Source organism: Drosophila miranda, chromosome 2 (assembly GCF_003369915.1).
Source record: "Drosophila miranda strain MSH22 chromosome 2, D.miranda_PacBio2.1, whole genome shotgun sequence".
NCBI classification, from domain to species: Eukaryota; Metazoa; Arthropoda; class Insecta; order Diptera; family Drosophilidae; genus Drosophila; species Drosophila miranda.
The window spans coordinates 22,711,019-22,738,392 of NC_046675.1; the positions used below are offsets into that span (position 1 = coordinate 22,711,019).

At 44.8% G+C, this 27,374-nt stretch overlaps 12 protein-coding genes across 15 annotated transcripts; 5 read left to right on the forward strand and 7 right to left on the reverse strand.

Annotated features, from left to right (window-relative positions):
- Window positions 1-237: 237 nt before the first annotated feature.
- On the reverse strand, window positions 238-3,214 carry LOC108156653 (WD repeat-containing protein 3). The gene is made up of 2 exons (XM_017288267.2): window positions 2,991-3,214; window positions 238-2,931 (listed from the first exon to the last, which is right to left on the reverse strand). The coding sequence occupies exons 1-2, from the start codon at window positions 3,146-3,148 to the stop codon at window positions 321-323; spliced, it is 2,769 nt and encodes a 922-aa protein (XP_017143756.1). The 5' UTR covers window positions 3,149-3,214; the 3' UTR covers window positions 238-320.
- Window positions 3,215-4,207: 993 nt separating this feature from the next.
- On the forward strand, window positions 4,208-5,079 carry LOC108156803. The gene is made up of 2 exons (XM_017288490.2): window positions 4,208-4,394; window positions 4,462-5,079. Exons 1-2 carry the CDS (start codon window positions 4,355-4,357, stop codon window positions 4,752-4,754), a joined length of 333 nt encoding a protein of 110 aa, XP_017143979.1. The 5' UTR covers window positions 4,208-4,354; the 3' UTR covers window positions 4,755-5,079.
- On the reverse strand, window positions 4,864-12,710 carry LOC108156802 (eukaryotic translation initiation factor 1A, X-chromosomal). 3 transcript variants are annotated; one of them, XM_017288485.2, is made up of 3 exons: window positions 12,636-12,710; window positions 12,261-12,572; window positions 4,864-6,090 (listed from the first exon to the last, which is right to left on the reverse strand). In XM_017288485.2, the coding sequence occupies exons 2-3, from the start codon at window positions 12,462-12,464 to the stop codon at window positions 5,848-5,850; spliced, it is 447 nt and encodes a 148-aa protein (XP_017143974.1). In that variant the 5' UTR covers window positions 12,465-12,572; window positions 12,636-12,710; the 3' UTR covers window positions 4,864-5,847. The 3 variants fall into 3 exon arrangements, with proteins under 3 accessions (XP_017143974.1, XP_017143978.1, XP_017143977.1); XM_017288489.2 differs by having other exon boundaries at window positions 12,261-12,524; window positions 12,636-12,691; XM_017288488.2 differs by having other exon boundaries at window positions 12,261-12,567; window positions 12,636-12,652.
- On the forward strand, window positions 8,284-9,901 carry LOC108156801 (transmembrane protease serine 9). Its single transcript, XM_017288484.2, has one exon. The coding sequence runs from the start codon at window positions 8,627-8,629 to the stop codon at window positions 9,635-9,637; it is 1,011 nt and encodes a 336-aa protein (XP_017143973.1). The 5' UTR covers window positions 8,284-8,626; the 3' UTR covers window positions 9,638-9,901.
- A 770-nt stretch (window positions 12,711-13,480) lies between the features above and the next one.
- LOC108155979 (nurim homolog) lies at window positions 13,481-14,495 on the forward strand. The gene is made up of 2 exons (XM_017287167.2): window positions 13,481-13,900; window positions 13,975-14,495. Exons 1-2 carry the CDS (start codon window positions 13,574-13,576, stop codon window positions 14,407-14,409), a joined length of 762 nt encoding a protein of 253 aa, XP_017142656.1. The 5' UTR covers window positions 13,481-13,573; the 3' UTR covers window positions 14,410-14,495.
- Window positions 14,420-15,575, reverse strand: LOC108155976 (nudC domain-containing protein 3). Its single transcript, XM_017287165.2, has 3 exons — window positions 15,382-15,575; window positions 14,817-15,322; window positions 14,420-14,761 (listed from the first exon to the last, which is right to left on the reverse strand). Exons 1-3 carry the CDS (start codon window positions 15,549-15,551, stop codon window positions 14,475-14,477), a joined length of 963 nt encoding a protein of 320 aa, XP_017142654.1. The 5' UTR covers window positions 15,552-15,575; the 3' UTR covers window positions 14,420-14,474.
- Window positions 15,576-15,583: 8 nt separating this feature from the next.
- LOC108155984 lies at window positions 15,584-16,090 on the forward strand. The gene is made up of 2 exons (XM_017287175.2): window positions 15,584-15,835; window positions 15,900-16,090. The coding sequence occupies exons 1-2, from the start codon at window positions 15,589-15,591 to the stop codon at window positions 16,031-16,033; spliced, it is 381 nt and encodes a 126-aa protein (XP_017142664.1). The 5' UTR covers window positions 15,584-15,588; the 3' UTR covers window positions 16,034-16,090.
- Window positions 16,016-17,084, reverse strand: LOC108155980 (RNA transcription, translation and transport factor protein). Its single transcript, XM_017287168.2, has 3 exons — window positions 16,935-17,084; window positions 16,543-16,872; window positions 16,016-16,484 (listed from the first exon to the last, which is right to left on the reverse strand). Exons 1-3 carry the CDS (start codon window positions 16,993-16,995, stop codon window positions 16,129-16,131), a joined length of 747 nt encoding a protein of 248 aa, XP_017142657.1. The 5' UTR covers window positions 16,996-17,084; the 3' UTR covers window positions 16,016-16,128.
- A 48-nt stretch (window positions 17,085-17,132) lies between these two features.
- On the forward strand, window positions 17,133-18,106 carry LOC108155977 (RRP15-like protein). The gene has a single exon (XM_017287166.2). It carries the CDS (start codon window positions 17,220-17,222, stop codon window positions 18,054-18,056), a length of 837 nt encoding a protein of 278 aa, XP_017142655.1. The 5' UTR covers window positions 17,133-17,219; the 3' UTR covers window positions 18,057-18,106.
- On the reverse strand, window positions 18,042-18,920 carry LOC108155982 (V-type proton ATPase 21 kDa proteolipid subunit). Its single transcript, XM_017287171.2, has 2 exons — window positions 18,743-18,920; window positions 18,042-18,681 (listed from the first exon to the last, which is right to left on the reverse strand). Exons 1-2 carry the CDS (start codon window positions 18,846-18,848, stop codon window positions 18,113-18,115), a joined length of 675 nt encoding a protein of 224 aa, XP_017142660.1. The 5' UTR covers window positions 18,849-18,920; the 3' UTR covers window positions 18,042-18,112.
- A 44-nt stretch (window positions 18,921-18,964) lies between these two features.
- LOC108155981 (40S ribosomal protein S5b) lies at window positions 18,965-19,920 on the reverse strand. The gene is made up of 2 exons (XM_017287169.2): window positions 19,298-19,920; window positions 18,965-19,230 (listed from the first exon to the last, which is right to left on the reverse strand). The coding sequence occupies exons 1-2, from the start codon at window positions 19,832-19,834 to the stop codon at window positions 19,063-19,065; spliced, it is 705 nt and encodes a 234-aa protein (XP_017142658.1). The 5' UTR covers window positions 19,835-19,920; the 3' UTR covers window positions 18,965-19,062.
- Window positions 19,921-20,721: 801 nt separating this feature from the next.
- On the reverse strand, window positions 20,722-22,115 carry LOC108155983 (V-type proton ATPase 21 kDa proteolipid subunit). 2 transcript variants are annotated; one of them, XM_017287173.2, is made up of 3 exons: window positions 22,006-22,115; window positions 21,272-21,949; window positions 20,722-21,211 (listed from the first exon to the last, which is right to left on the reverse strand). In XM_017287173.2, exon 2 carries the CDS (start codon window positions 21,925-21,927, stop codon window positions 21,289-21,291), a length of 639 nt encoding a protein of 212 aa, XP_017142662.1. In that variant the 5' UTR covers window positions 21,928-21,949; window positions 22,006-22,115; the 3' UTR covers window positions 20,722-21,211; window positions 21,272-21,288. The 2 variants fall into 2 exon arrangements, with proteins under 2 accessions (XP_017142662.1, XP_017142663.1); XM_017287174.2 differs by having other exon boundaries at window positions 21,272-21,945; window positions 22,006-22,107.
- Window positions 22,116-27,374: the final 5,259 nt, after the last annotated feature.

Genomic DNA, 27,374 nt, shown 5'->3' on the forward strand with positions numbered 1-27,374 from the left:
CGTGTGCCTATCGGTGGACTTTCCTCTCAAGCTCACGAAAAGCCGTGCCACGCCCAGATGTTTCATCATTAAAAACGTTTCGGGGTAGATCTCGTCAAAATAGGGCCAGATCGGTGAAGGACCTGCTTTCCAAGGATCGTAAGGCTATAAACTAACAATGTGAACTATTAAAACTGCATATTGAGCTGAATAATCGTCGAGCCCTGCAATGCACAAAAAATGGATCGGCCTTCCTTGTACTTAGTATCAAAAAATAACTAACTTTGTTTATTTGGAGTAATACACCTAAGCCTAAGGTACTTCCTGCAGGGGGCTCTGTCTCAGACCATTTGGATTTGGAGTCGTCGCTTGCTTGCCTCCCGTCGCTTCTTATCGCGCTTGCGACGAGCCTGGGTCGCGTCTCGGAACAGCTGTACGCCCTCGCGCTGCTCCACTTCCGTCTGCAGCAGTGCCAGGCCGTGCAGATTCCAGCCGAGGATGTCCCGGAGCTGGCCGACATCCCGCTTCAGCATTGTGAGAAGTTTCAACAGCAGCGGCTTCATGCTCTTGGTCGCCGAAATGGGCTTCATGTGAACCTTGAAGAGGAATATGGTGACGCGACAGAGCAGCTCCAGTTGATCGGGTCGCTGGGTTAGCAGGATGGGCAGGCGCTCAAGCAGCTCGCATACGACGGAAAAGGGCAGAAGGAGAAGCGCCTCTTCCAGGTCGGATGCACGTATCCGCATGAACGTGTTGACTAGAAAATCAACGGGGTTCTTGACTTGCAGGGCTTGCATCAGAGGGTGCAGTTCCGGTTTCTCCTCAGCCTCCAGCTCGAACTGCTTCGATATCTCCAGGCACTCTAGAATGGACTCGGCCGCTTTCTCCGAGCCCACTGTCTTGCGCGAGGCCATCTTCAGGCTGGGCAGCAGGGGCACGCTGTTGTCTTCTCCAGTGGCAAGCTGCTCATTCTCCATCTGCTCGCGCTCCTCCTCCTGGACGTCCTTCAGCACGATTGTCTCGTCCGTCCGCTCGTACATTCGCAAAGTGCGGTCCGAGCCGCAGGTGACCAGGAATCGGCCATTGGGCGACACTGCCAGGGAATAGGCCTCGCCTATGTGACCGGGAAGTGTGATAATCTTTTCAAAGGAGTCGCCGTCCCACTGCTTGACCTTGCCGTCCTTTCCGCAGCTGAAGATCATGTGCGTTTTGGGTATGAACTGCACGGACATTACCGTGTCGTCGTGGGCGAAGATTGAGCGATGACAGTCGCCAAAGTTCAGTCCCCAGATCTTTATGTTGCGATCAGCAGACCCGGTGACGACCAGATTCGAATCGTAGGAGATGTCGAGGCAGAGCACGGGCAGCTTGTGGCCGTACAGCGACAGATAGAACTTGAAGGTGTCCAGAAAGAAGATCTTGACGGTGGCATCCAGCAGTCCGACGGCCAGATACTTCATGTCCGGACTGACGCCCACACAGAGCACAGTCTCCTCCAGCTTCAGGGTGTTCTTGTGCAGCAGTGACAGGACCTTGCTCTCGCCCGCTCCCTCCGCAGCATCAATCAGCTCAAAGGTCCAGATCTTGAGAGTCTGATCACCGCTGCCCGTAATGCATCCCTTCTGATCCGGCAGCATAGCAATGGACCAGAGTTCGCTCTCGTGGGCTGGAATCTCCTCCACAATGTCCGCTGCACCCACGTCCACAATGAGCAGCTTGCCGCTCTTCATGCCCAAAAGCACATAGTGATCGCCGGGCACGAACTTTGAGCACAGAATATAGTCTGTGGGAACTGTGCGGAGACACTGCATGGCATCGCGGTCCCAGAACTTGAACGATTCCCCAGCACCGGAGCCAACCGCCAGGGAGTCATTGCTGAAGCACACGGAGCGCACCTCGGACTGGTGGCCCAGGCGCGTGAGGGATCGCAGAACTTTCACACTGGGATCGGCTGGTTTGCGGGTCTTGGGCGAAGCCTCCAGGGAGTGCAACACAAGACTATTGTTGGCCAGACTGACCAGAACACGCATCTCCTTGTTCTGGCCCAAGACCACATCGATGGACTTGATTTTCTGTTTGGTTCGGATGCTCTCCAGTCGCTTGATTTCATCGCTCAGTGATTGCTGCTTCGACAGTTGCGCCTCGTCGCTGGCATCATCGCCAGCGGCCTTCTTCTCCTTCTTCAGGCGCTTGGCCAGGCGCTGCTTTACCTCCTCGGCAGTGCATATGTAAAAGTTCTCTATCAGATCGTTGGTGCCGTGGCAGCTCAAGACGCGCTCAGTGTAATCGGTGACCAGGTTGACAGTGCGGCCCTTGCCTGCGCGCTGAATTATGCCGCAATTGCTCACGCTTATGGGACTTATCGTGTCCTCATCATCTATGCTTAGGCCCTCGACGGCCGACTCCAGGGTCTCGGTAACAGCGCCGTCGTGTTTCTTCAAGCGATACACATTCATTCCACTCTCGCTGGCTCCCGCCACCATCAGGTCGCCGATGAAGGCCAGTGCCCAAACTTCTGTTCGATTGTCCACGATGGTTTTGAAGCAGAACTGAGTCTCCAGGTTCCAGAATTTGATCTGTGTGTCCTTCGAGCAGCTCACCACAATGCTCTGGTCCACCACGCGCTGCAGAAAGTGAGCATCTGTGATGGCAGCATTGTGTCCGCTCAGCCGCGCTCTACCCGCCTGCTCCACCACATCCACGACCACCAGCTCCGTGTCCAGGCCTCCACTGACCAACCGCATTCCCTGCTGGTCATACCGCAGGATGCTCACGGCATGCTTGTGAAGGGCCAACGTGCAGATGGCCTCGTAGTACCTCTCCGAGCTGAGATCAAAGATCTGGACCATGCCATCGGTATAGCCCACGGCAATGTGTAGATGATCCGGCGAAACACGCAGGCAGGTCACCTCGAACTTCTCCCGGCGCAGCGTCAGCTTCCGATCGCCCATGCTGGAGGGGATAGACATTAGTTAAACCCTGTTTTTGCTGTTTAAGAAGCAGCCACTCACCGCAAATCCCAGATGATGACATTCTCGGCAGCAGGTGCGGCCACATACCGCCCTTCGGTTTTGTCAACGATGGCAAAGTTCACATTGGCGCGACCCGATGTGATTATATTAAAGCTGTCTATAGCCCGATACGCTAAATATTGTTTAGTTAAGCCCATTCTAACATTTAAAAATTAAAAAATCAACAAGCGCGTTTCACGTGTTCGAGTGATATTTATCGACCTATCGATCAAATCTATCGCCAGAAATATACCGTCTCATTTTAAAAATATACCGTAAATATACTGACAAATTCCAGTTCTATTATACATATTCCTCGTTTTTGATATTCCGTCGAATATTACTAGCTAGATAGAACATTTGGTCCTGCCCGCATAATTTTTCTCGATTAATTAATCTATTTTCTACTTGACTGGCTTATTTTAAACACTGGCTTTTATTGGATTTTCCCAAAAAAAAAGGTTTTAGCGAAAAAGGTCAAACAAAAAAAACGTAATAAAACGTAAGAGAAAAATCGTTCCTATTGCTCAATTTTGATGTTCCCTTGAATAATGCTGGCTATCTAAGACTCTCAGCTCTGCCCACATAAATTTGCGGCATTGATGAATAAATTTTCTACAAGATTGGCTACTTTTCAGTACTCCTTTTTTATTGTATTGTATCTAAAACAAGGTTTGAGCAAAAATGGTCAACAAAAAAACAGGTAACGTAAGTGAGTATGGAATGTCACGTCATTGCTTACTTGGAACTTCTCAACCGGAGTGTGGGCATTTGTATACCCTATTTCCTTAATTTGATATGAAGATACTGTTTTCCAAGCTGTTTTAAAACGTAATTAATAAAGACCTTTTCTCAGATTGATATCTCTTAGACATATTTATGCATATGATGAGTGTCTTGTATAGGAGTATAGGCATTTGTATAGATACATAGATACTGTTTTCCAAACTGTTTTTAAAACGTAATTGTAAAGAAATTTTCTCAAATTGATATGTTTTAAGTTTAGTTTCTTGTATATATCTCGATCCCGATACCTATTCTTCGTCTCTGAAAGAAGACAATTAGCCGAAAAATATCGTGGAAATAGCTTTTAAACAGAAACTGACTAGTTTCTGCATATATTGAAGCTTGAGATGACAAACATTTTATCAATTATATAGTATCCATTTCCCCAGGGTATGCAGAGTACGGTTCGCTATCTGTTTACCTTTTTTTTAACGATCTGGCAAGACTACCCGATGTCCGTTATGCGCAGGCGCTGCTCGTTATATTTTATATACCACCCCATACCAGAATAAAATATTCATTTAAGCTAGCTCCTGCTGCGTTTTCTGCTCAATTAATAGTTTATCAAACAACAAACAATGTCTGCCTACTCAAGTGCTTCCACTACCCAGGCCACTGGTAATAGATATGCATCCAATTCATTTGAATTTTCAGTAAAAAACTAACGATTTATCGCACGTCACAGGAACAGGAGCATCGGACTTGGACACAGAATCGGTGGAGGTGCTGCGGGAGCGCCTGAGCACCATGAAGCGTCTGATGGCAGAACGCACGGCCCAGCAGCAGAACAATCCTGCATCCACAGAGGAAATTTTTTCCACCAAGCGTCACCGGTCCGCGGGCATTATTGACGGAAACTTCCTCAGCATCGCCTTTGGCGGTGCTCTGCTGGTGATTATCACGGTTTCGGTTTACGCCTTCTACAATCTGTACCATGCCATACTCAAGAAGTTCCCCTCCCACCACGAGGAGCTGTAAGCTGCAAGGCTTTCCATGTATTACCATTATGCATTTAATAATAAAAATACGTAGTTTGAATTGAAGTGAAACCGACGAGCAGAAGAAACCACTTGGTGGGGGATGATTATTTGCTGTTTAGCATTCGGGTTAATCAACGCCATTTATTGGAGTTCAACTCAGTACAAAAAATCAATGTTCTTTAGTTTTTACACGTTCGTTAGGCTCGAATTAAACTACAACTAAATAGGGAAATAGGGAAGGGGCTGGGCCGAATGCATCGACAGCAAAAACAAAAGGGGCGTTGGTAAAATATGATATATATAGCTATGAAGACCATCAAAAATAACACAAAAGTATCAAGTATCCAGTATAGAGATAGAGTTAAAACAAGACGAGAAGGAACACTTTTGGGGGGGCAAAACCACCATGGTTGGTTGATTTAATTTGATTTGGCTTACTCGCTAGCTACAATGGAAACTCCTATACCTTCCGCTTTCTCATTTACACACATAAATGTTAGCTAAACTCCTATTCTATTATTTATGATTTATGAATTTACTTTATTCTGCGTTTTATTTTTTTCTAGATTTTTGTGAATAATAACTAGTATCCGTTTTGTTATGGGTTTTCTTTGCTTTGTTTAATTGCATAAAGATTTAGTGTTCTGATCTTTGCTACACTGTGTGGCATGGTTTGCTGCTCAGTGCAACAGTTCTACTAATTGTATTACATAGTTGTTTGTCGTGTCGTTTGCGACGCGGCATTAGATTAGACAATTTGAATTTGGAACCTAGTCGAAAAGTTTATAGAAAGACATTAAAGTTGTTGAAAAACTGTGGGCTATTATCTGTAATTGTTGTGGCTGTTGTTGTCGCCATCTGCTAGTTGTCGTGTCGCCAATCTGTGGATGTTGGGGAGAGCCTGCTGTATGTCTGGCTGGGTATGTGGTTGTGGGGGTTTGGTTTTCTTTGCTTTTTACAATTTTTTTAATTCCCTACTCTTTGACTGACTTTGCACCGCCGGACATTCCTGCCGCACTCGCACCCGTCCCTCCCCCTCCTGATGATGCTGCTGCTCCTCCGGATAACATCTTCCTTTGCTTTCTTGTTAATCAGATGTTGTCAACGGAATCAGCATCGTCCTCTGAGCTGATCTCGTCGCCGAACTCGATGTCCTCGTCGAAGCCATCCTCCACGAATGTGACTGTCTCGTTGATGCGCACCGATTCGGGGAACTCACCGTATGTCTTCAGATTCCTGGCCTCGTCGGGCGTGTACTTCAGGATGACATCGGCCTTCGAGTCCTGATAGTCACGCAATCCGACCAATATGATATCGCCCTGATTGATCCACACCTGCAAAAGAAAGCACAACAATGTTATCATCATCATTCAATTGGGAAAAGCCACAAAGTACACGTCTCTTTCTCCTTGTCTTTCCCTGCCCTTTTTCTGTTATGAGTAATTCTTGCGGCAAAAAGAGCAAACACAATTTGCAGTCTTGTATTCTGTGTAATAGATAAAAGATAGCTGATCTTTGGGGCAGGCCCCGTGCCTGGCCAACAATTCGGGGTATTTCACAAACGTGCGCAACCACAACCACAACCTTTGGATTGGGGTGCCAACAAGAAGGTTCCATTTTTGGTCAGTTTCGGGCACATCATTTCACCAGGAGCCTATGGCCATCCGTAAAGGAGGGGCTCTCCACTCAGTTTGCTCACGTGAGGGCTTTGGAATAATTAACTTTTCACGGATTGCAATCAGTTGGAAGTACTTGAAATATCATCACAATACACATTGATAATAGTCAGCAAAGCGAGTGGAATAGCAAAAGGAATGTAGATTAGAGCTAGAGAACAAGTCCAAACGCGTCGCGAGTCACATATCAGTGATAATGTGCAAGCCAAAAATTGGTTAAACCAGGTCTTAGTTCCAGGAAATAATGCGCGTTTGGCTGTACATACAACTGATGCGATAAGGCAAGGCTGTATCGAGATACCTTTCAACCGCAACCGAGGAATAACAATGCTCTTGAGCAAACATTTGCCTAATCAGATGCCAGATTTCAGATTCCAGGAGTAGCAGCGTGACAACAGATTGAGATTTCCTCACACTCGTGACGTCAGCGGAAACATTGGCAGATTATGTGGAGCAGCGCTGATACGCAACGATACGAAACGATATGGTATGATATGAATGCAGTAAACAAGAGAGAAACCCCCAGCCTGGTAGTTGTTTTATTTGTTTTATTACTCAACCCAGAGAAAGAGAGTCAACGACCTAGGGCAAGCTGCACTTGAATTCCATTCGATTAATGATTCAAAGCCCATTCATAAATTCACTTCCTCCGACGGCAGCGGCAGCGGCATCGGCACTCTACTTCCTGTCGGTTGTACTAGGTGCAATATAAATTCCAATCCTCCGCCGATTTCAGATGACACATATATCCACAAATATAGTAGTGCTTGACCAGCCACGTCGGTCGATAAGACCCGATAACGCGGTTCGGCTTAAAAATTCATTAACAAAAATCAGAGAACCCGAAGAAGCACAAACACAAGCACGTTATTCCCACATTACGTCTTCGCTGAAAATAAAACCTCTCTGGGGCCCCTGAACTTTGGAACATTTATCATACGGCCCAAATAAGGCGATGGCGTCGCCCTCTCCCTCCCTCTCTATAATGGATTCCCTGCCAAACACGATAGATAGATCATGCGCATGCAAACCATCCAGGCAGAGATACAAGAATTGTGACTAAATCGAATCGAAATTGGCCATTACCATTACCCCAGGGCAGACGAGATAAGCGAACCCCTGGGGCAGGCAGGCGGCACACTCCATGCCAGCGGGAAGCCCCTGATCGCACAACCACTGATTGCGAACACCTCCGAGTATGGGCCTGAAGGAGCACCCTGGGAGTGCGGGTGAGTAAGTTTTTTGTGCTCGTCAGAGGTTTGGTATTTGAGGCAGCAGGTCTCTTGGAACACTATATATAGCCACAGACATCACTGAACCGAACAGATTCTTATCGCCTCGCAATGTCATCAATAATGTCAGACAGCAGTTTGTGCTGGTTTGCTCTGGTTTTGCCCCAAAGAAGAAGTACTTCTGCAATTGGAGAAAGTATTAGAAATGCTTTGCATTTGCTTCTGGTTTTACCATTTGTTCTGGATTTTTATAAACTGAATCACAGAAAGTACTCCTCATGAATGATTTATTTCTTTCGCTGTAATATAAACCCAATGCCGATGCGTCATAAACATTCCTCAGCATGGGGTTCATGGCACCCGCTATTCAACGAGAGAGGCGGTGCTTTCTTCCCACGATAGTTAACAGTTATCTTCGAAATTATATAACAAAAGGCAGGTGTAGATTATGTTTGATCAAAAAGAGGGATCTGCCTCCCTACATTCGTATAGGGACAGGGGTAGGGCAGTCATCCCTGTGGGCCCAAAACCCGAATGGCACTCGCCGAATTTCGGCCTTATCTCGACTCGTCACTGATTAGATTTGGCAGTCGGTATACGACCGACCCTCTCTCTTTCTGCGATAAGAAGACACCCAATGAAAGGGGAGACTCTCTCTGGAGGGCCCCCTATAAATACAGCCCCCATTCCGGCGGACCCTGCAAATTTAAAATCGCAATCAAGCAAACAACAGCCAGCCCGGAGAAACCGCTGAGAAACAAAAACGTGTGTTCCATGAACGATAAAAACGGAATACGAGTGAAGTGTTACCACAAATACGCCAGAGGCAGAGCCAAGGCGAAAGCAAAAGAAAAATCAAATCGAGACGCGTTTCGCGTGTCCCGCAAGACCCATCAAGTGTCAAAATTCCGACCTACTACTCGACGAATACGTGCGGCGCGTGCTACCAGAGCGAGGACATTATGCTCTTATCCTACCGATGCATATACTCGGTGCTGCTGACGACCATAGCCAGCATTATGGTCGTGCTCAGCAGCAGTGCCTCCCAGAGTTCCCTGCTGCCCACCGTCCGCAAGTGCGGAGGTGCCAACAGCGCCATGGGATCCTCGGCCCACACAATGGCCATGAATCTGGCGGCCTACGGGCTGCTCGAGAATCGGATTAGCACACTGGAAGCACCGCGAAAGACGCACTGGAGCAAGAAGTTCCTGGCCAAGCGCGAGGCAACTCCCCACACGGCGCCCTACGTGGTCAGCATACAGATGATGACCCCCGACCAGGGCCTGGTACACTACTGTGCCGGCACTGTGATCAACGAGCACTGGATCCTGACGGCCGCCCACTGCCTCAACTCGCCGCAGACCGTCGAGAACTCGGTGATTGTGGCAGGCAGCCACGACATCCACGACCACCGGGGCGAGGCGGCCAACATCCAGATGCGCCACATCGACTACTACGTCCGCCACGAGCTCTACCTCGGCGGCGTCAATCCCTACGACATCGCGCTCATCTACATCAAGAGGCCCCTGGTCTTCGACGAGTACGTCCAGCCGGCCATGCTCCCCGAGCAGGATGCTCATCCCGAGGGCTATGGCACTCTGTACGGCTGGGGCAACGTCTCGATGACCGCCGTGCCCAACTATCCGCACAAGCTGCAGGAGGCCAACATGCCCATCCTGGACATGGAGCTGTGCGAACAGATTCTCGCCCGCTCCGGCCTCCAGCTGCACGAGACGAACCTCTGCACGGGCCCCCTCACCGGCGGCGTTAGCATCTGCACCGCCGACTCTGGCGGTCCGCTCATCCAGCAGTGCTGCGAGGACTCCTTCGAGCAGGGCAACATCGTCATCGGCATCGTATCCTGGGGCAAGATGCCCTGCGGCCAGAAGAACGCGCCCTCCGTCTTCGTGAGGGTTTCGGCCTTCACCGACTGGATCCATCAGGTCATCAGCTCGGCCACGCATATCATGTAAAAGGCCACTGCCAGGGAGAGAGACGACTATGGAAGCCCACCAAAGAGCTCGAATGTGAAAATATCGAAAAAGAAAATATACCCAAACCAAAAACACACAAAAAATCATCAAAACCCAAAGAAAAAATGAAATTCTCTAGACAATCTCATTAGGATTAAGAATTAAGAATCAACAAAGAATATATACTGCCCCGATCCTTCCAATATAAGTTAGTCTTAAGCAAAGAGAGAACATGATTACAATTTTTGAATATCATTTGAAAGAACCAACAACTACTGTCTTTAATTGTGAAATAAGCTGCGCGAGATAAGATTCGCTCTATATTCCGTCGTTCCTGTTGCCGGGCGGGGAGACCGTTTAATTGGGGGAGGGGAACGGACGGACTGGCTGGCTGGCTGGCTGGCGCCCGTCCACACGCATTAGTCATGCCCAAAGCCAGTGCCATAGCCAGCGTCTCGCCAAAAGCAAAGGGCATAGAATGTATGGCATGGAAGGCGTGTCCATGTCGTGCCGACCGCCGATTAGGATCCAGATTACGTGGATCAGCTGACTGCCGGTTGATTGACAGAGAGATTTTGGTAGCTGACTGTCGTCTGTGCAGAATATGGCTCGGAGTTAACGTCCAGACATCTGAGGGAAAACTCGTTGAACTTTGATTCTCGATTGGCTGCACTTTAAGCCGCAACGCCCCTTAAAAGTAATTCATAATTTCCAGGAAAAGTGCGATCAGATGACCCAGATAGGGAGGGTGAAACCCCACCACCACTGGATAGAATTCCAATTTTGGTGTGTTCCACCCACATCATATGATATCGTCATTTTTGGGGTAAAACTATAATGAATAATAGATAAAATATGCACCAAATAATTAAATGAAGATGTTCCTCTATCAGTAGGCTCCTGAAGCATTTGTGGTCCCGTGCAATCACTTGTCTACGCCACACAGAGAGGCCCTCTAAACGCACTCAAAGACTGCCGCTCCGGTATAAATCCACCTGTGCAATCGACCATAAATTCCTTAGGGAAACTACTTGAGCGATTAGAGTTCAAGTAAATGATAATGGGTCCCACATTCAAGGGGGAGTGCATCTCCCAGACGGCCTTGTGTAAGCGATTCATTCCGCGTGTGGGTGTGCCTCAAAGGGTGGTATTACAAATCCATTTACAGGGATTTAGAAACTCGCATTTCTGAACAAAGTGCGAAAAACTGCGTCGTAGCTGGCGGCGAAACATATACCACACGCTTTTCTTTCAATTACTTTGGCTTTAATTATTTTGAGTTGTAGATTAGATAAATGTGGCGGGATGCCATAGGCGCCCCCACGCTGACCAATCAGGACAAGCTAATTAAGTGCCAAGTCAGGATGTTACTGGAGAATTCGGCCCCAAAAAACGTGCTTTTGTGTCTTTGAATTTCGTGAGAACTGAAATGGCAGTTTCTGTTTTTGTCTGTTTTCGCCAGGGAAAGATTAATTTGCATTTTCATTTTGGTTTACTTTCCATATCAATCAATTAGACGGGGACATGTCTCCTCCCAGTTTCCCCCCCTTTTTAGACTGTGTTTTGTTTTTCGGTTTCGTCGCTCTATATGTTTATTGCACCTTGTCTGATTTGTCCCCATTGATTGGCGACTTGTTCTGGGACTTGTGGGTACTTTTCAACTGACATCTACGACGGAACAGGTAGTGACGTACTAACTCCATGAATCTTGACGTAGCCACTGATTCGAAATCTTATTTATGACGACCGCTCTCTGTCGGGTGAAGCACCATTCAAGACTTGACGTGCGCTCACACTGCTTTTCATAGGAATATGTAGATCTAATCGGTTTATGGACAATCCCGTTCCCAAGGCTATGGAAAGGCCAAGGCAGGTAGTATCTTGGGCTTGTACGGCAGCTGTATTTGGTAGTCCTGGTAATTCCCGCCCATCTTCTGCTTTCAGGAGGCTGTACAAGAAACTTCGATGAAGTGCAGAAAAATTTAAACAAAAGAGGACTATCCACAGGGGGTACAGGCGGAAAATACCCTGGAACATATGCAGATGGTCTATGGCTTTTTGATACTCGTCTGCAGTTTAATCGTTATTTGATGCTGCGATTAAGGACTGCTACCACATTTGTATGTATCTCAAAACGAAGGTTTGGGACCCTTGGGATGATTAAGAAATGCCGGCATGGGGGGCGCCGTCAAAGAGTAAACTGCTTAGGGGCACGCACACCGCTCCTCTTAATACATAAACATAATTAATCAATGGCTGCCCCGCCGACCCATGCGTTGCCTTTGTTAATCTTAGACAAGGACAACAAACGCACTGCATTACACTCCCTCCCACACAATGTGGGCTCCATTATATTTCGAGCCCCCTCCCAAAATAGAGCCACCAAAATGGTCATCAAATATTTATAATAAACACATTTGCCACCTATACACATAAGTACATATGTATTGCGAATATAATGCACAACAACAATAACCAGGTATATAGCCTATATTGGCTCTGGCAATCAATGCCAAATGCTAAATAACGTGCACTTTTAAGAGAGCGCGCATACACACACACACGGCCAAAAGAAAGAGTAAGCGAACCAGACAAAGAGAGCACTTTCGAGCGTTGTACTCACCTTCTTGCGAAGTTTCCCCCGAATGTGACACAGGCGTTTGACGCCATCAAAGCACATTGCCTCCAACCGACCATTGCCCAGCATTTTGGTCACCTGTGCGTACTCCTGTTGATCCTCCTTGAAGATCAGCTCGCGCTTCTCGAATTCGTTCTCGTTCTTACCACGACGACGATTTTTGCCACCTTTTCCTTTATTCTTGGGCATTTTGCTGCTGCTTTACTGAGTATCTGCTACTGTCTGGGGTGTTGCTGCTTATGGCGCTGCCTTGGCGACACAAATGACAATATTTTACTGTATATCACTTTTACTAGACTTGGAAAGCATCAAAAAACAATTTAAAGTCGATATTGACGAAAGATTCGAGGATAAACTTACAATTTTGCTAAATAAATGTGACACGCTGAGCACGCGGATTTATCGGTCTGACCCTCGGAAATATACCGAAATATACCAAAACATACCGAAATATACGGTCTCATTTTCAAAAAATACCGATAAAAAACGAACTTAGCCCACTCAACCCCCCTCTATTTAAACAGTTCAACGACAACGAAAGTCAATAATTACTTTTTCTTGGATTAATATGTTTTTGACTATATATCTCGATCCCGATATCTATTCTCGGTCTTCGTAAGACAACCATACACATTAAACCAGAGACTGGATTCATTGGAGCAGCCTGTGATGACAAACTTTTCCTCTATTCTATAATATCCTTTTCTCTAGGGTATGCAGAATGTTCCTCATTTCTAGGACATCGAAATCGTTTTAAGGAACATTTGACAAACAAAATCCGTCGTTCCGTTACAAAACTGTTTCCGTTATGTACGATATATTTTAAGCTGTGGAAAGGGGTACCCCATCCATCTTCCTTAAATGGATAATGTCGCACAGGACTGGAACTGAATTCAATATGGAATGAGACACATTTTTGCTACTTATTAGTACCGATTCAAAAAGATCGAAAAAGCTATAGCCGATTCGAAGCGAGCCAATAGCTGACTGAATCTATGATGCACGGAAGTACGATCTGAGAGATCGAAAATTAAAATTAAAAATCTGCGTAATACTAGATTGATTTAATAGATTGATGAAATAAACCATTATATACCGATATACAGAGGATGTGTTCCGTCAGCCGGTAAATGAACAAAGTTAATGGAGAATCTAAAAATATTTGCTTGAAAAATCCGATAGTATCGATGTTTTTGAAAACCATCGAAATCATCGATGCCTTGCCTGCGATATCATCAGCCATCACATAAACATTTATTTTGCATTTAATAAATAGTATTTTGTTGTTTTCTGTATCAATGGCTACTTTTGCCAAGGTTATGCTGCTCCTGAGCTCGGTGGCCACTTTCGGGTATACCTTTTTCGTGCTTGGCAAGCTGATGCTGTTTCTATCAACACCTCGATCCATTTCGAAGGCACACACCTGGATTTTCAATTTACTGGATAACAAGTCCCGGCTGGAAACCGCCTATGGACCCATTGTATTTGACACACTCTACCTGATAGGATTCATCTTCCAGCACAGCTTTCTTAAGTCAGCTCTGGTGAAGAATTTGTGGAGGAAATTGGGCTTGGCTGCAGCCGAGCGAACTATTTATAGCCTGACGTCATCGATTTGTTTACATGTTAGTATTGCTACAGCAACAGCCATGAAAATAGAACAGTCAATGCTAATTTCACAGATTTCATTCCATTGCAGTATCTTCTGAAGAACTGGCTGCCTGCCCAGTCGATTGTCTTGTGGCAAGTTGATGTGGACGAGAGTGCTCCACTCTGGTGGACTTTTGTGGTCACCCATGGCCTTGGCTGGGCTGTCATCTTTGGCGGTAGCCTTATAATGGATCTGCCAGAGCTGCTGGGCGTCAAGCAGGTCTACTATGACTTAAAAGAGTACGGCGAGCCCGTAGCTTACAAGTCGAGCGAGCTGCGTAATCTGTACTCCCATGTGCGCCATCCGTCGTTTGTGGGCCTCTCCGTCATCCTGTTTGCCACGAATGTGATGAGCCTAGACCGTCTGCTCCTGGCCTCGCTGCTTACCGTTTACATGTACGTGGCCTGGTCCACGGATGACAAGGATGTGGCCTACCAGAAGCAACAACTGCGGAACAAGAAGCACGAGCTGAAGGCTCAGTAAAGCACAACTCTTCTCATTTAGCTTTAGTTATAATTTAACCCGAAATACGTTGTATACATTACACACTAACTCATCCTGACAATAGACGGGTCAAATGGTTGTCCTTTAAATGGCGAACCATCAGCGTCCCAGGCGGCCCGTAACCGTTCCATGGTTTTGAGCTGTTCCTGATTGGAAGCCTGCAGTTGGCTTTGCTGCTTATCCGCCTCCATCTGTTGCACCCGGAGCTTCTCTATGGTCGCCTGAGTGTCGTCGGGAAGATCGTCAATATAGCGCTCGCAGTCAATTTTCTTTGTATCGATTTCGGCGTCGCCCTCGAAGAGTCGGTCCCACCAGAGCTCCCTGGCCTTGTCTAGTGGAAGGGATTGAGATTATTTGAACCATTCAAGGATTCGTGGACTACTTACCACAACTGATGTGCAGCATGTTATGGTCAATGGTCCACAACGCTTCGTTATGCCTAATCCGCTGGCTAAGATTTCCCTCTAGAATCACGTGCTCTGGCTTTTGCTTGCTGCTCACCTTAAGGTGGCCACCTTTGATGTCTATATTCAGGTTTTTGGATATTTTCAGTTCTTCGGGCAATTTCACTTGGACTTCCACATCCTTTAACGTCTGAGACCAGCAGTGGCCTGCAAAGGCAGCTCCATTCTTGTAGTCAATGGGGGAAAATACAGCCTCCGCTGAATCAGCCTTGTGTTGTGTGATTTTTGCCTCACTTTCCACGATTACTTCCTCAACAGCAGGAGGAAGAAATGTACCATTGCCTCCAATTTCACTCTCGACGTTCATTGATTGAAGAATGCAGTCCGGGTCGTAGCGCTGCATTGCTCCGTAAAGAATTTGATCGCGCATTCTCTTGGGAAATCCAATCTTGTCAGCCTCATCCTTTTTCGTGTGGTAAAAGTCGGTGCTAGAGTAATCGCAGCAGGGAGGTTAAATTTATCAAGTTTCTGGTCTAAATCTGTGTACTTGCGACGCAGAAATCCAAAGATGGAGTCCAAGAATCCGACGATGGTCTTTCGACTTTGCAGAATCTCCATAAGCATGGCATCACTTCGCTGAAATTCCATTTTTGTCAGCCGTTCAAATAAATAAACAAAATTCCCAGCCAATTTAAACTTCACACCTGTTTGAACCATTCGCACGTAAACGTGGATGTACACACGATAGCTATCGATGTATCGAATATGTGAGTCGAAAAAGTTTGCCTTTGTTGATCAATTCAACAATTTTCTAGAAACAAACAAAATGATTGGAAGACTGTCGTTTTGGAACAAAGACAATACCAGCAGTGAGGTGGACTGCTTGGGCTGCCGCCTGGTTAGCGGTTTCGGGCTGATCGGCATTGGAGTCTTTCTGTTGGCCCAGGCAAAGCGGCGCAGCAAGCCTCTCGAGAACTACACAATGAAAGGGTTGGCAGCCGGTGCGTACTCCATTTCTACTTGGCATTTCCATTTTTATTGGTTATATGTATGTATCTTCATTAGCTGTTGGAGCTCTGGGCGTGGCTCGGCTGGGAAATGCAGGATTCCTTAAGCCAACCGCCAAGGAGAAACCGGAGGAGGGGACGACGCCCACAAAGCCTATAACAAAGGATCATGGATTCTTTTCTCGACGCTAGACAGGCGGTTGTAATTGCTAGCTGACTCATTAAATTTACAATTAGTTATGTACTGTTCTTGATTGGCTATTGAATTTGATCGATGGGAACTGCGTTCAGAATCCCACTTTTCCCAGCTTGGTGTCAGTCTTTGGATTGGCAGTTAGATTTTGAACCGACACGATCGTCTCGTTGATGTGCGTCTGTAGCTGACGCAGGCTCTGGATCTGCAAGAGGCGCAGTATGCGCATTGGAAGGTCAAGGGCGGGATCGTTGGCGGAGACCACATCGTTGCCCTTGTCAAAGGGAAAGGGTGTCCCAGTGATGGGCTGGCGTCCCCTGGCAGCAGGCGAAAGGCGTTCGTGTACCACCCGGGCTACGCCTTCCAGCTGCAGCAAATGATTGGGATGATGAGGCACATTCAGTTGGCCAGCTAGAGTGCGCACTCCAGCAATAAATTCTTTGTCATCCACTATTTGGGAAATAAATGAATGCGTTACAGAGTCGCTTTTCTAAGTGAAACCTTTTACCATTCATTTTTCCTTCAAAAATAACCTGCACTTTTTTTTGATGTGGTTGGTTGCCGTTGATCTTCGGCAGCCTCTGCTTGCTGTTGATCGACTCATACTGCGCTGGATCGTCCAGAAACTCCAGACGTATGGCATGACCCAAAATCCAAGCGAGCTGTTCGTTTTGTGTTCCCAGGCTAGGCATATTCAGGTCTGCACAGTACTTCAGGTAGCCATCCTCCCACAGCTGGGCATTGTCTACGTTGCGCAGAATTTCGCGATCTTCTATTGCATATAGTCTTATCTTTTGGTCCTCCAGCCAGAGGATTGTGCTCGCAAAGTCCTTGCGGTCTGGTTTTGTGGTGAAATTACCTTATTAATACCCTCTAAAAATCTGCCTAATCAGTACTTACTGCTTAGTGCCAGATCACTGGGTGTGGGATACCCCAAGGCCTCTAGTTTCTTCTTGAGCATTTTCTAGTTATAATTGTTTTTAATAGAAAATATCAGTTTTTCTAGTCGGTCTGCCGGCTCTCTTCTTCTTTTTCGTCGCTTTTGAGGGATGGTAATATCGCAGCTGATTGTATTCGATATGGTCAGCTATCGGTTATTATCTTACGAATTTTACCACCACTAGCAACGTGAGGAGCACGCGTATTTTATTTTTAAAATTTGTTTCTGTTTTCTGACCGAATAAAATGGCTCTTCTCACTGCGAAGCGCCCGAAAAAAGAGGCTGCGCCGGCCACAGACAGTTCCAACAACGAATCTGACTCTGAAGACAGTCAGAATGTTGACGGCGACACAGGGGCCAACGCCGGCTGGGCAGATTGCATTAGAAAGGTACTGAAGAGCAAATCAGTGGGACCCACCGTGCTGTCCCGGGCCAAGAAGAATCCAGCGGTCGTTCGTTCCAAGACCAGCGAAGCGGCAAAGAAGCCAGGATTTGACTTTGAAGTCGTTGGGGGCGATGTCAAAGAGGAGGACGATGATGATGAGGATGGTGACGCTGACAAATCCGCATTGGATGCCACGCTGACCAAGACAGAGCGAAGAAATGTTCCCCTGCAGCTGAGAGTGAAGCCCAGCTACCAGGACTTAGAGAGGGAAAGAACACTACGCAAGGTGGCCACTCGAGGCGTGGTCCAGTTCTTCAACGCAGTGCGCATTCAGCAGAAGGATCTCGAACAACAGCTGGCAGATGCAGGGCCACTGGACAGTCGTCAGGATGCAGTGCTCAATAATATTAACAAGAGAAAGTTCCTGGACGTGTTAATGAGCGGCAAGCGGGCCAAGTCCACGGCCATAGACAATGCTGTGAAGAAGGAGGAGCAAGAGACAGATGATGATGACGAAGATGACACAGCAGAGGCGTCTTCAACTGGAAAAAAGAAGTCTGAGTGGAATGTACTGCGAGAGGACTTTATGACCAACAAGAAAATCAAACACTGGGACGAGGAAGATGATGAGGGCAGCGATCAGGGGGCAAATAACGATGAGGCGGACGATAGCGACGACGATGATGAGGAAGATTAGCGTTTAATTACTGTAATAGGCCTTAATAAATAGTAGTTTTTGATTTGTAATCGGGTTTAAATCATATCCGCCTTGGATGTCAAGTATATGCCCACAATCAGTCCAAAGAGACCGATGGCCGAGCCAAATATCTCCACAATTAGAACCTTGACGAAGAGCGACGCATTGGCCGAGTCGGCTAGGGCTGCTCCAGAACCCACAATGCCAACAGCCACGCCGCAAGAGATGTTGACCAGTCCGACAGCCAGCCCGGCCCCAAAAACAGCGAATCCCGTGAACATATTTCTGGCCATTTGGCCCTTGTCGCTCAGCATCTTTGCCAGGCGATAGTTGTTTATACTCCCGGACAAAACTATGGCCATGATCAGCCCGTAGATGGCCACTGCCTCGCAGAATATAATCGAGATGAGGTTCTTGGTCTTGATGCGTGGCGAGCGGACCCCGCCCCCGACGATGCTGGTCCCCGTAGTATAGATTCCAACGGCGGCTCCCACCACGGATAACGACACCGACAGTCCAATGCCCAGGCCAGCCCACAGGTAGGGACTGCTGGTGTACAGAAACCAGCCAAATCCCAAACGATCGCCGGTGTCCGTCATCACATGGCTGAGAATCAGACCCGCCACTGCAACGGTGGATACGGTAGCTATCAGCAAAATGAATCGGGTACGAAAAGTCATTTTTACAGTTGATATTCCAGACGATAGCACTCGCTCCAATGAATAGAAGTTGATCTCTACATTGAATGACTGATAAAGAAAAGTGGGGGCTGACCAGCACCTTGCGCGCCATCTAAGCTCGCAAACAAACGTTAAATTTTTTAAAAATTTGCATCTCCAATTCTATGTTGCCTGCAGCGAGAAAGGGACGGCTGTATACACAATGTGCGTTAGAGTGAAACACCTATATGGTTTCGAAAATACAACACTGTATTTACAGTTACATTTGTGGAATGTGTGCATACATAGCGCATATGTATGTCTGTATTAACAATGAAATGGGCAATTTAACGATTCGATTTGGCCACACGCTCCAGCTCATCCTTCTTCTTGATTGCATACGAGTTGGACGATCCCTTGGCGGCATTGATCAGCTCATCGGCCAGGCACTCGGCCACGGTTTTGATGTTGCGGAAAGCCGCCTCACGTGCCCCAGTGCAAATCAACCAAATAGCCTGCAAAGCAGATGGTAGGAATAATGATGCCAGCACTTTAAGCCGTATTTTGCCATATACTGCTTACCTGATTGACGCGACGCAATGGCGAGACATCCACAGCCTGACGGCGCACAGTTCCAGCGCGTCCAATGCGTGTAGAGTCCTCACGTGGCCCAGAGTTGACAATCGCATTAACAGTCACTTGCAATGGATTTTCCGAAGTCAGCAAGTGAATGATCTCAAATGTGTGCTTTACGATGCGACAAGCCAGAAGTTTCTTGCCGTTACTGCGACCCTTCATCATCAGCCCGCAGGTAAGGCGCTCCACAATTGGGCATTGAGCTTTGCGGAAGCGTTTGGCCGCATAGCGTCCCGCCGAGTGCGGCAAGTAGCGAGCGAACTTCTCCTTCACGGCAATGTAGTCTTGCAACGAAATATCACTTATGGATATGTCATCGCAGGCCCAGCGGCCGAAAAGCTTGATTTCAGGCCAGTCATTGGCTTGCTGAGTGGCTACGTCAGCCACTCCTTCTTCCTCCCATATTTCGTCAATGGCAGTTTCTATAGGCACCACAGTCTTCTCTGACGCCACCACAGTAGATTCGACATCGGATTCAGACATTTTAAAGCAAACAAATTGCAAATTACGATTATTCTCTGCACTGCGTGCGGCTCCGCTCACGTTTCAAGAAAAGAAAGAGGTTTCAAAAGGAAGAGATGTTAAGATGGCGGACGCTTTTCGAAAATGGCGGCAAAGGCAAAGAAGAGATAGCGATATATCAATATACCGATACATATTGTAGGTGATATTTGTTTGGAATGCATTATTGTTGCTTCATTCCACACACGTTCCCGTTAGTATAACTGCATCCTATCCAGCAGAGAGAAAAGAGTGAAACCAACCACGAAACCAGCAAAAAAGACCAGGAAAAACAGTCGATGGTACTATCGATAAATGGAATTGGAATGCCGCCCTGATTTTAGTGCTATAAATTGAACAACATATGAGCGGCAAATTTATGTTGCAAATATTAAAACAAGAAAAGTTTCAAGTTGAATGGAGCCATGTTAAAATCTTAATAGAGCTCAGCATCTAGCTGAATCTATTGAACCATTCTATAAGTATGGTATGACTTCCTCCAAAGTCAGTGACTTTCCACATTACAATTTTAGGTAACCAAACACAGCTGTTCCAATTACAGCTGAACGATTAATCAGATTGTACCGATTGTAACGATAGACGAAAGATCTGCGTAAAGAGAGTGACCTTAGGTAATCCCAATATGATACTTCACATATGCACCTAGATATAGGTGCTATGGGTCTAACAAGTTTGCGCGTGCTTTTGATAAGCCCCCGCCTCGCAGTCATTCACATAGATTGATAAACAAAACGTATAGATTTTATTACTTTTTTAATATGGAATACTTGCTATGTATAATAATAATAATGCGACTGTTGTGTATCTTCCTTTGCTTCTGCCATTGAGAGCAGCATAAAATATACATGTTCATCGTTTTGTAGTAAATATAATACATTCTCATTTAGAAATACAAGAGCCAGTAGAAACAAAAACATAACAAACTTCTTAGAATCATAAATATACACACACATGCACACACAATACAATTGTCTTTCGTTTGGCAAAAGAATAATTATTACATAAACAAATCGTTGTCATTTTTACACCATGCACACTCAGCAATCAATTGAAATTGGATGCTGATAATTGCGCGAGTAGGCGTGGCGTAAAAATAAACATCTAAATTATCAAAAAACTATCAACTTAATAAGTAACTAAAGTCCCAGTTTAAAGCGTGTCTCGACTCGGTAGGGATTCCTCGAGCAAACTGTAACTGCATATAACGCAAGCTTTTTGTTGTAATTTCCAGAAAAAAAACTCGGCCCCACTGATGTTGCTGTGCGGGGCCCTCGTGTTAAGGGGGGAATGACTTGATGGCTGATTATTGTTCTCTTCTTGCCGATGAGTAAGTGAAGTCTGCAAAGGAAAAACGGCATTGAGAAGTGGCTGAAATGCATTGAGCCGATGCACACTTACTCTGAAGACTGGCAGTCTTACTCCTTGTCACCCATCTTCGACTTGGACGTCATGTAAATGCCCACAATCAGGCCAAACAGACCAATGGCCGAGCCGAAAATCTCCACAATCAGGATCTTGACGAACAGGGCCGCATTGGCGGCGTCCGAAAGAGCAGCACCTGAGCCGACAATACCAACAGCAATGCCGCAGAACAAATTGACCAGGCCGACGGCGAGACCAGCACCGAATATCAAGTAGCCCGAGAACCAGTTGTTGTTCATGATGGCGACATTGTTCAGAGCCGTCTCCATTTGGAACTGCTCCAACTGGCCGGAGAGCACAATGGCAGTGATCAGGCCGTAGATGGCGACGGCCTCACAGAAGATGACGGAAATCAAATTCTTGGTCTTGATGCGGGGAGCCTTAACACCGCCGCCAACAATGCTGGTGCCCGTCGTGTGGATGCCAAGGGCGGCGCCTACCACAGACAGCGAGACGGCGAGCCCAATGCCGAGGCAGGCCCACATGTAGGGATTCGACGAGGTGAGGAACCAGCCAACGCTCACCCGCTCGCCCTTGCCCGTCATAACAAAGTACAGGATGAGGATGGTGGCTGCGGCCGTGAAGAGCCCCAGGAAAGTCGTTGTCACCACTGTGCGTATTTGGGCCGCCATTTTGCAGGTTTTTCTTGTCTAGCTGAGATTAAACACGTTGCAGGGTGTTGAATTTTCCATCATTCGCAGGACACTCACCAAATTGAAGGCGTAATTGTATTTTCTCGGCGACAGGTGACTGCTTCGTGAGAAAAAAAATCACAATCACATGACGTTTCTCTATTCACATGATATCAGTGTGGCCGCGGAGTTTTTCGATAAGATGTACGGTCTGACCCTTAAGAAATGTACCGAAATGTACAAACTCGTTTTAAAAATATACCGTAATATACTGACGAATTCGAGTTCATATTCCTCGATTTTGATATTCCGTGGAATATTACTAGCTATATAGAACATTTAGCCATACCATCATAATTTTATACGATTGATGAATCAATTTTCTATTTAACTGGTGTATTCTTAATACTTGCTTTTATTGCATTTTGCGTAAAAAGAGGTTTTAGCGAAATAAGTCAAACAAAAAACAAGTAGCGAAATAGGTCAATTAAAACAAACGAAAAAGGAAATTGCTCAATTTTGATATTCCATTGAATAATGCTGACTAACAAAATCTCTCAGCAATGCCCACATAGTTTTATCCCATTGATGAATAAATTTTCTGCAAGATTGGATAGTTTTTAATCTTTGCTTTTATTGTATTTATTGTAAAAAAAGGTTTAAACGAAAAAGTTCAACAAAAAAAGAGTCGCTATATTGCGTGTAAGCCGTAGTATAGCTCTTTGTATACCCTATTTTGTTAATTGTATATGAAAGTATATATATTGATATGAAGATAAAACGTAACTAATAAAGACCTTTTCTCAAATTGACATTTTTTAGACATATTCATGTATATGATGAGTGTTTTGTATATATATCTCGATCCTGATACCTATTCTTGGTCCCTACAAGAAGACAATAAGCTTCAAAATATCGTTGAAATATTAAAAATAGTATAATAAATAATATTGAATAATATTAAAATATTTTAGAAATAAATTGTTTTTGCCTGGGATGACAAACATATTCACAATTCTATAACATCCATTTCCCCCAGGGTATGTGTGCATGGAATGGGACTCATTGTTCTGAACCGGTTATGACGACTAATTCTTGGTTAGTCTTTCTTCCGTCGAATATTCCCAGCTATATAGATCTCTTATTTTTGCCCAGATAATTTTATATGATTGCTGAAACAATTTTGATCAAGATTATCGTTTTTTAAGTACTTGCATGTTTTTTGTTTTGACAAAAACACGATTTCAACAAAATTGTTCAATAGTCGCAGGTTGTGACGTCAATGTTGCTGGTATTTGCAGACTCATTTGTTGTCAACCAGGGTATGGGCGTTTGTATACCCTATTTCGTGAATATTATATAAAGATACTGTTTTCCAAGCTGCTTTCAAATGTAATTAATAAACCCCTTGTTTTAGATTGCATTTTTTTGGTCTATTCATGCATTTGATTAGGTGTTCGTATATAAATCCTGATCCCAGTACCAGTTCTTTGTCTCTGTAGACAGACGATGAGCTGCAAAATATCGTTTAAAACAGAGACTATCTAGTTTCTGCATTAATTAGAGCCTGGAATGACACACATTTCCGCAATTCTATATCATCTCTTTCCCCAGGGTATGTGTGCATGGAATTAGCAACATGTTTGTGTATGGAATGGGACTCATCTGTTGCGAACCGGGTATTGCCAAATCCGGATATTTCAAGCTATATAGAGTTTTCAGCTTTGCCCACTTAGTTTTATCCCATAGATGAATACCTTTTCTATTTTCTAACATCTTTAAATTGCTTGTAAGTATTTTATTTTGACTACAATACGGGTTTCAAGTAAATGTTGCTGCAACTTTTGTGTATGGAATGCGCAACATTTGTGCATGGAATGGGACTCATTGTTGCTAAAGCGAACTGCGGCGAATTCAAATTCGATTCAAAAAAACGACCAATTCCTCATATTCTTTGTTCCGTTGAATAATACTATCTATATGGAACATTTAGCCAAGCCCACTTATTTTGGACGATTGATGAATCAATTCTATACATGATTGGCCTATTCGAAATACTTCCTTTTATTGGATTTTTATATAGCATTGAAAATTAAATTAATAGATTGATGAAATTGACAAAAATACCATGGGAGCGCGGCGAAAACCAGTATTTCTACAGTATGACCCTCAGAACAGCACCGAAACATACCGCCTCATTTTCAAAATATACCGTAAATATACTGACGAATTCAAGTTCTATTTTACATATTCCTCGATTTTGATATTCCGTGGAATATTCTCAGCTATATAGCACATGAAGCCATGCCCACATAGTTGAATCCGATTAGGGAATATATTTTCTAATTAACTGGTTTATTTTAAAAACTTGCTTTTATTGTATTTTGGATAAAACAAGGCTTAAAAAAAAATACTTCAACAAAACAAAAAAACAGTCCCAATGTTGCTGGTATTTGAAGACATGATGCATGTATAGCCTTTGATACCCTATTTCGTTAATTTAATATGAAGATTCTGTTTTTCAAACCATTTTTAAAACGTAGTTAATAAAGACATTTTCTCAGGTTGATATGCTTTAGACGAGTTCCGATTCCGAACTCATTCTTGGTGTCCATAAGGAGACAATAAACTGCAAAATATCGTTGTGATAGCTTTAAAACAGAGACTAAATAGTTTTTGCCTTTATTGGAACCTGGGATGACAAACATTTTCTCATGTCAATAGTATCCATTTCCCAGGGTATGAAGATGTTGTTGTCCTCAATCACATGACTTGTTCGGGGGGTATGGTAACTCTATGAGAAACTTTCAACGGAGTTCAACAGATGGCGCCTAACAAGTGAGCGGGGAAAATTCAAAATTCAAACATAATTTCATTTCATGGAGTGCTCAAAGAAAATTTGCTACGGCTTAAGAGATTTACCTTCTTATACTAGTAGTAAAATTTTACTGATGAATTTCTTATTTACGCTCATTAAACTTCCCATATAAATGCTACATCTCATATTTACTTCCATTTGCATATCTGCTGCCTGCTGCTTTTTGCGGTTCACTGAGTGCCGCTCAAGGAATTACATCAAGTCTTGGCTTCTGCCAGTGCGTACGCATGTAAAAAATACCCTGAAGGTAGCGACATTTCCAGCTCATTGAATTGGTCAGGTCAAGCTCGCCATGAGAGAGGTGTCCTGGCCCAGCCTCCTCCATTGCGAGGGTGGTGTGAATGTGCACGTTTAACAACAACCACGTGACGGCAGTGTAATCTAAAGCCACATCATCATTAAATATTTACACTACATTATAATTTCTGTTCTTTTCTTACGCGGCGAGTGCCTCTGAGTGGGGCAGAAAAGACCGAATGAAGAAGGAGTCAGCGTGTCGGCGGGACAGGCGACACAACCGCAACATTCAATTAAACGTAATGTGTTGTTTGTTGTCGCATGAAGGACAGGTTCTTGGGCCTATGCCCCCGACTTTCCCTGCACACTCGTACACCTTGATAATAAATGTAAACTTTTCACTTGAAAAATTCACGACGCGCATAAAGAACGAAATAAAATAGGATGCCTAACGAAAATATAGAATTGTTTGGGCTTCGGGTCTTGGGGTTTGGGTCAGTGCTCAAGTCAAATATCACAAGAGAAATCCATTAGCTTTTGTCTCTTTTTTTGGTTTACCTATTACTGCTAGAGTATATTGGGTGTATTCTATTCGTGTAAATGTACATATGTACTTATATGGAAAAAGGCAGGATTTTCTAGAAGAAAAATATAAGGTATCAACAATTTTAAGAACGTGACAATATATTTAAGTATAGTGATATATGTATTTAGATATTATTTACCAATCCGGTGAACATTTTAACATTTATTATATCTAGACAGAGGTAAGATATATAATTCCTATATGTTGGGGTTAGAAACAAGAAATAAATCCTGACAAGAGATATCTTACAGTCGGAATGTTGACTGTATTGTACTTTCTTTGGTACTTTTTTTTGTCTTCTCCTTGAGTAACTTTCGTGTGCGGCGCTTTATCTTTAGGGTCGCTGCTAGAAAGATAGATACAAAGAGAGAAAGAGAGGACAAAAATCCAACCTGTGTTAAAGTAATTTGCCAAGTTTAAGGCCGCACCGCCACCGCCAACGCCTGCACTCTTTATTGCCGCTTGACTGCGGCTTGAGGAAAAAAAGGAGAAAAAAGAGCAACAACAATGAGCATGCGGCATATGCATAGGCGCACCTTTTGTTAACTTGCCACCACTTGGGGCAACCAACAAGAAAAACAACAGCAGCAGCAGCGGCAGCGGCAACGGCAACAACAAGTGGAGCTCTCTAGTAACTGAGTTTAGTTTTCTATAGACCGGAAGTTGGACGGGCGTATATAAAAGACTTTCCGCTGCTTTCCGGTGAAATGTTGCATTTCAAGAATGCCCCAGACATGAGTACAGCACACAACAATGCACAGTGCAACAGTGCAGCAGCGTGGCGTCAACTGAAGCAGAAGCAATGGAGCCTCTGAAGGAGCCACTGGCTCTGGGCCCAACGAACTTGAAAGGAATGCAGAACGTCAGTCATTCAGACAAAGGGAAGAGGACTCAGAGGCTAATTTGAAGAGTCATTCAAGAAATTAAATCTACTTATATGTTTATTGTTCACAAGGACTTACATAGCTTTCCTTACAGACATTTTGATAGATACACTCTATCTGGATCTATTAGCACGTCATCCTCTACCTCTAATTAAATCGAATCAACACTTGGATTTAAATAAAAATGTATTAAAAAGAATTTTTACTACGGTGTACCCGTAAGAGGTAAAATAATGAATATTCCGCTCAGCCGAAAGTGCTGATTGGCGCCATGGACAACGAATGTCCCTATTGTCATTTATAACAATCTATCATAACCATCTATAAAAAACTTTAAAACAAATGTTAAATTTAAATTTGGGAAATATATGAAAATATTTAATATAAATATTAATTAAATTGAAATCAATTATTTTTATATTTTTGATGAAATTTAAGTGAAAAGCTTTGTTTTTATATTTTCCACATTCTTAAATCTGAGTATAACTATTCGATTCGCAGTGTTTTTCTCTGGGTGTAATGGAAATAAAAGATGGAAAATCACCATAGCGCGTAATCCATCCGCTTTCCATTTCCGCGTGTCAGCCCCCAACAAAGCATGGTTCCTTTAAGCTGTTGTTTTCCCAAATGTTCTGCCTCTAACCCATTAAATGGGCGTTGGGTGCAACACCCTCCGAAACTGCAATAAGCTCCAGTCTTGGGCCTTCAGAAACGAGTATTCGCCAGAGAGCAAACATTTTGCCAGCCACTGGTCAAGCACAAAATCCAATCCCAAGCTCTGCTTCGAGATACGATGTAGAACACAGCAAAAGTGGACGGATGGGCACTGGATGGGTTTCAGTGTGAGTAGAACACAAAAGGC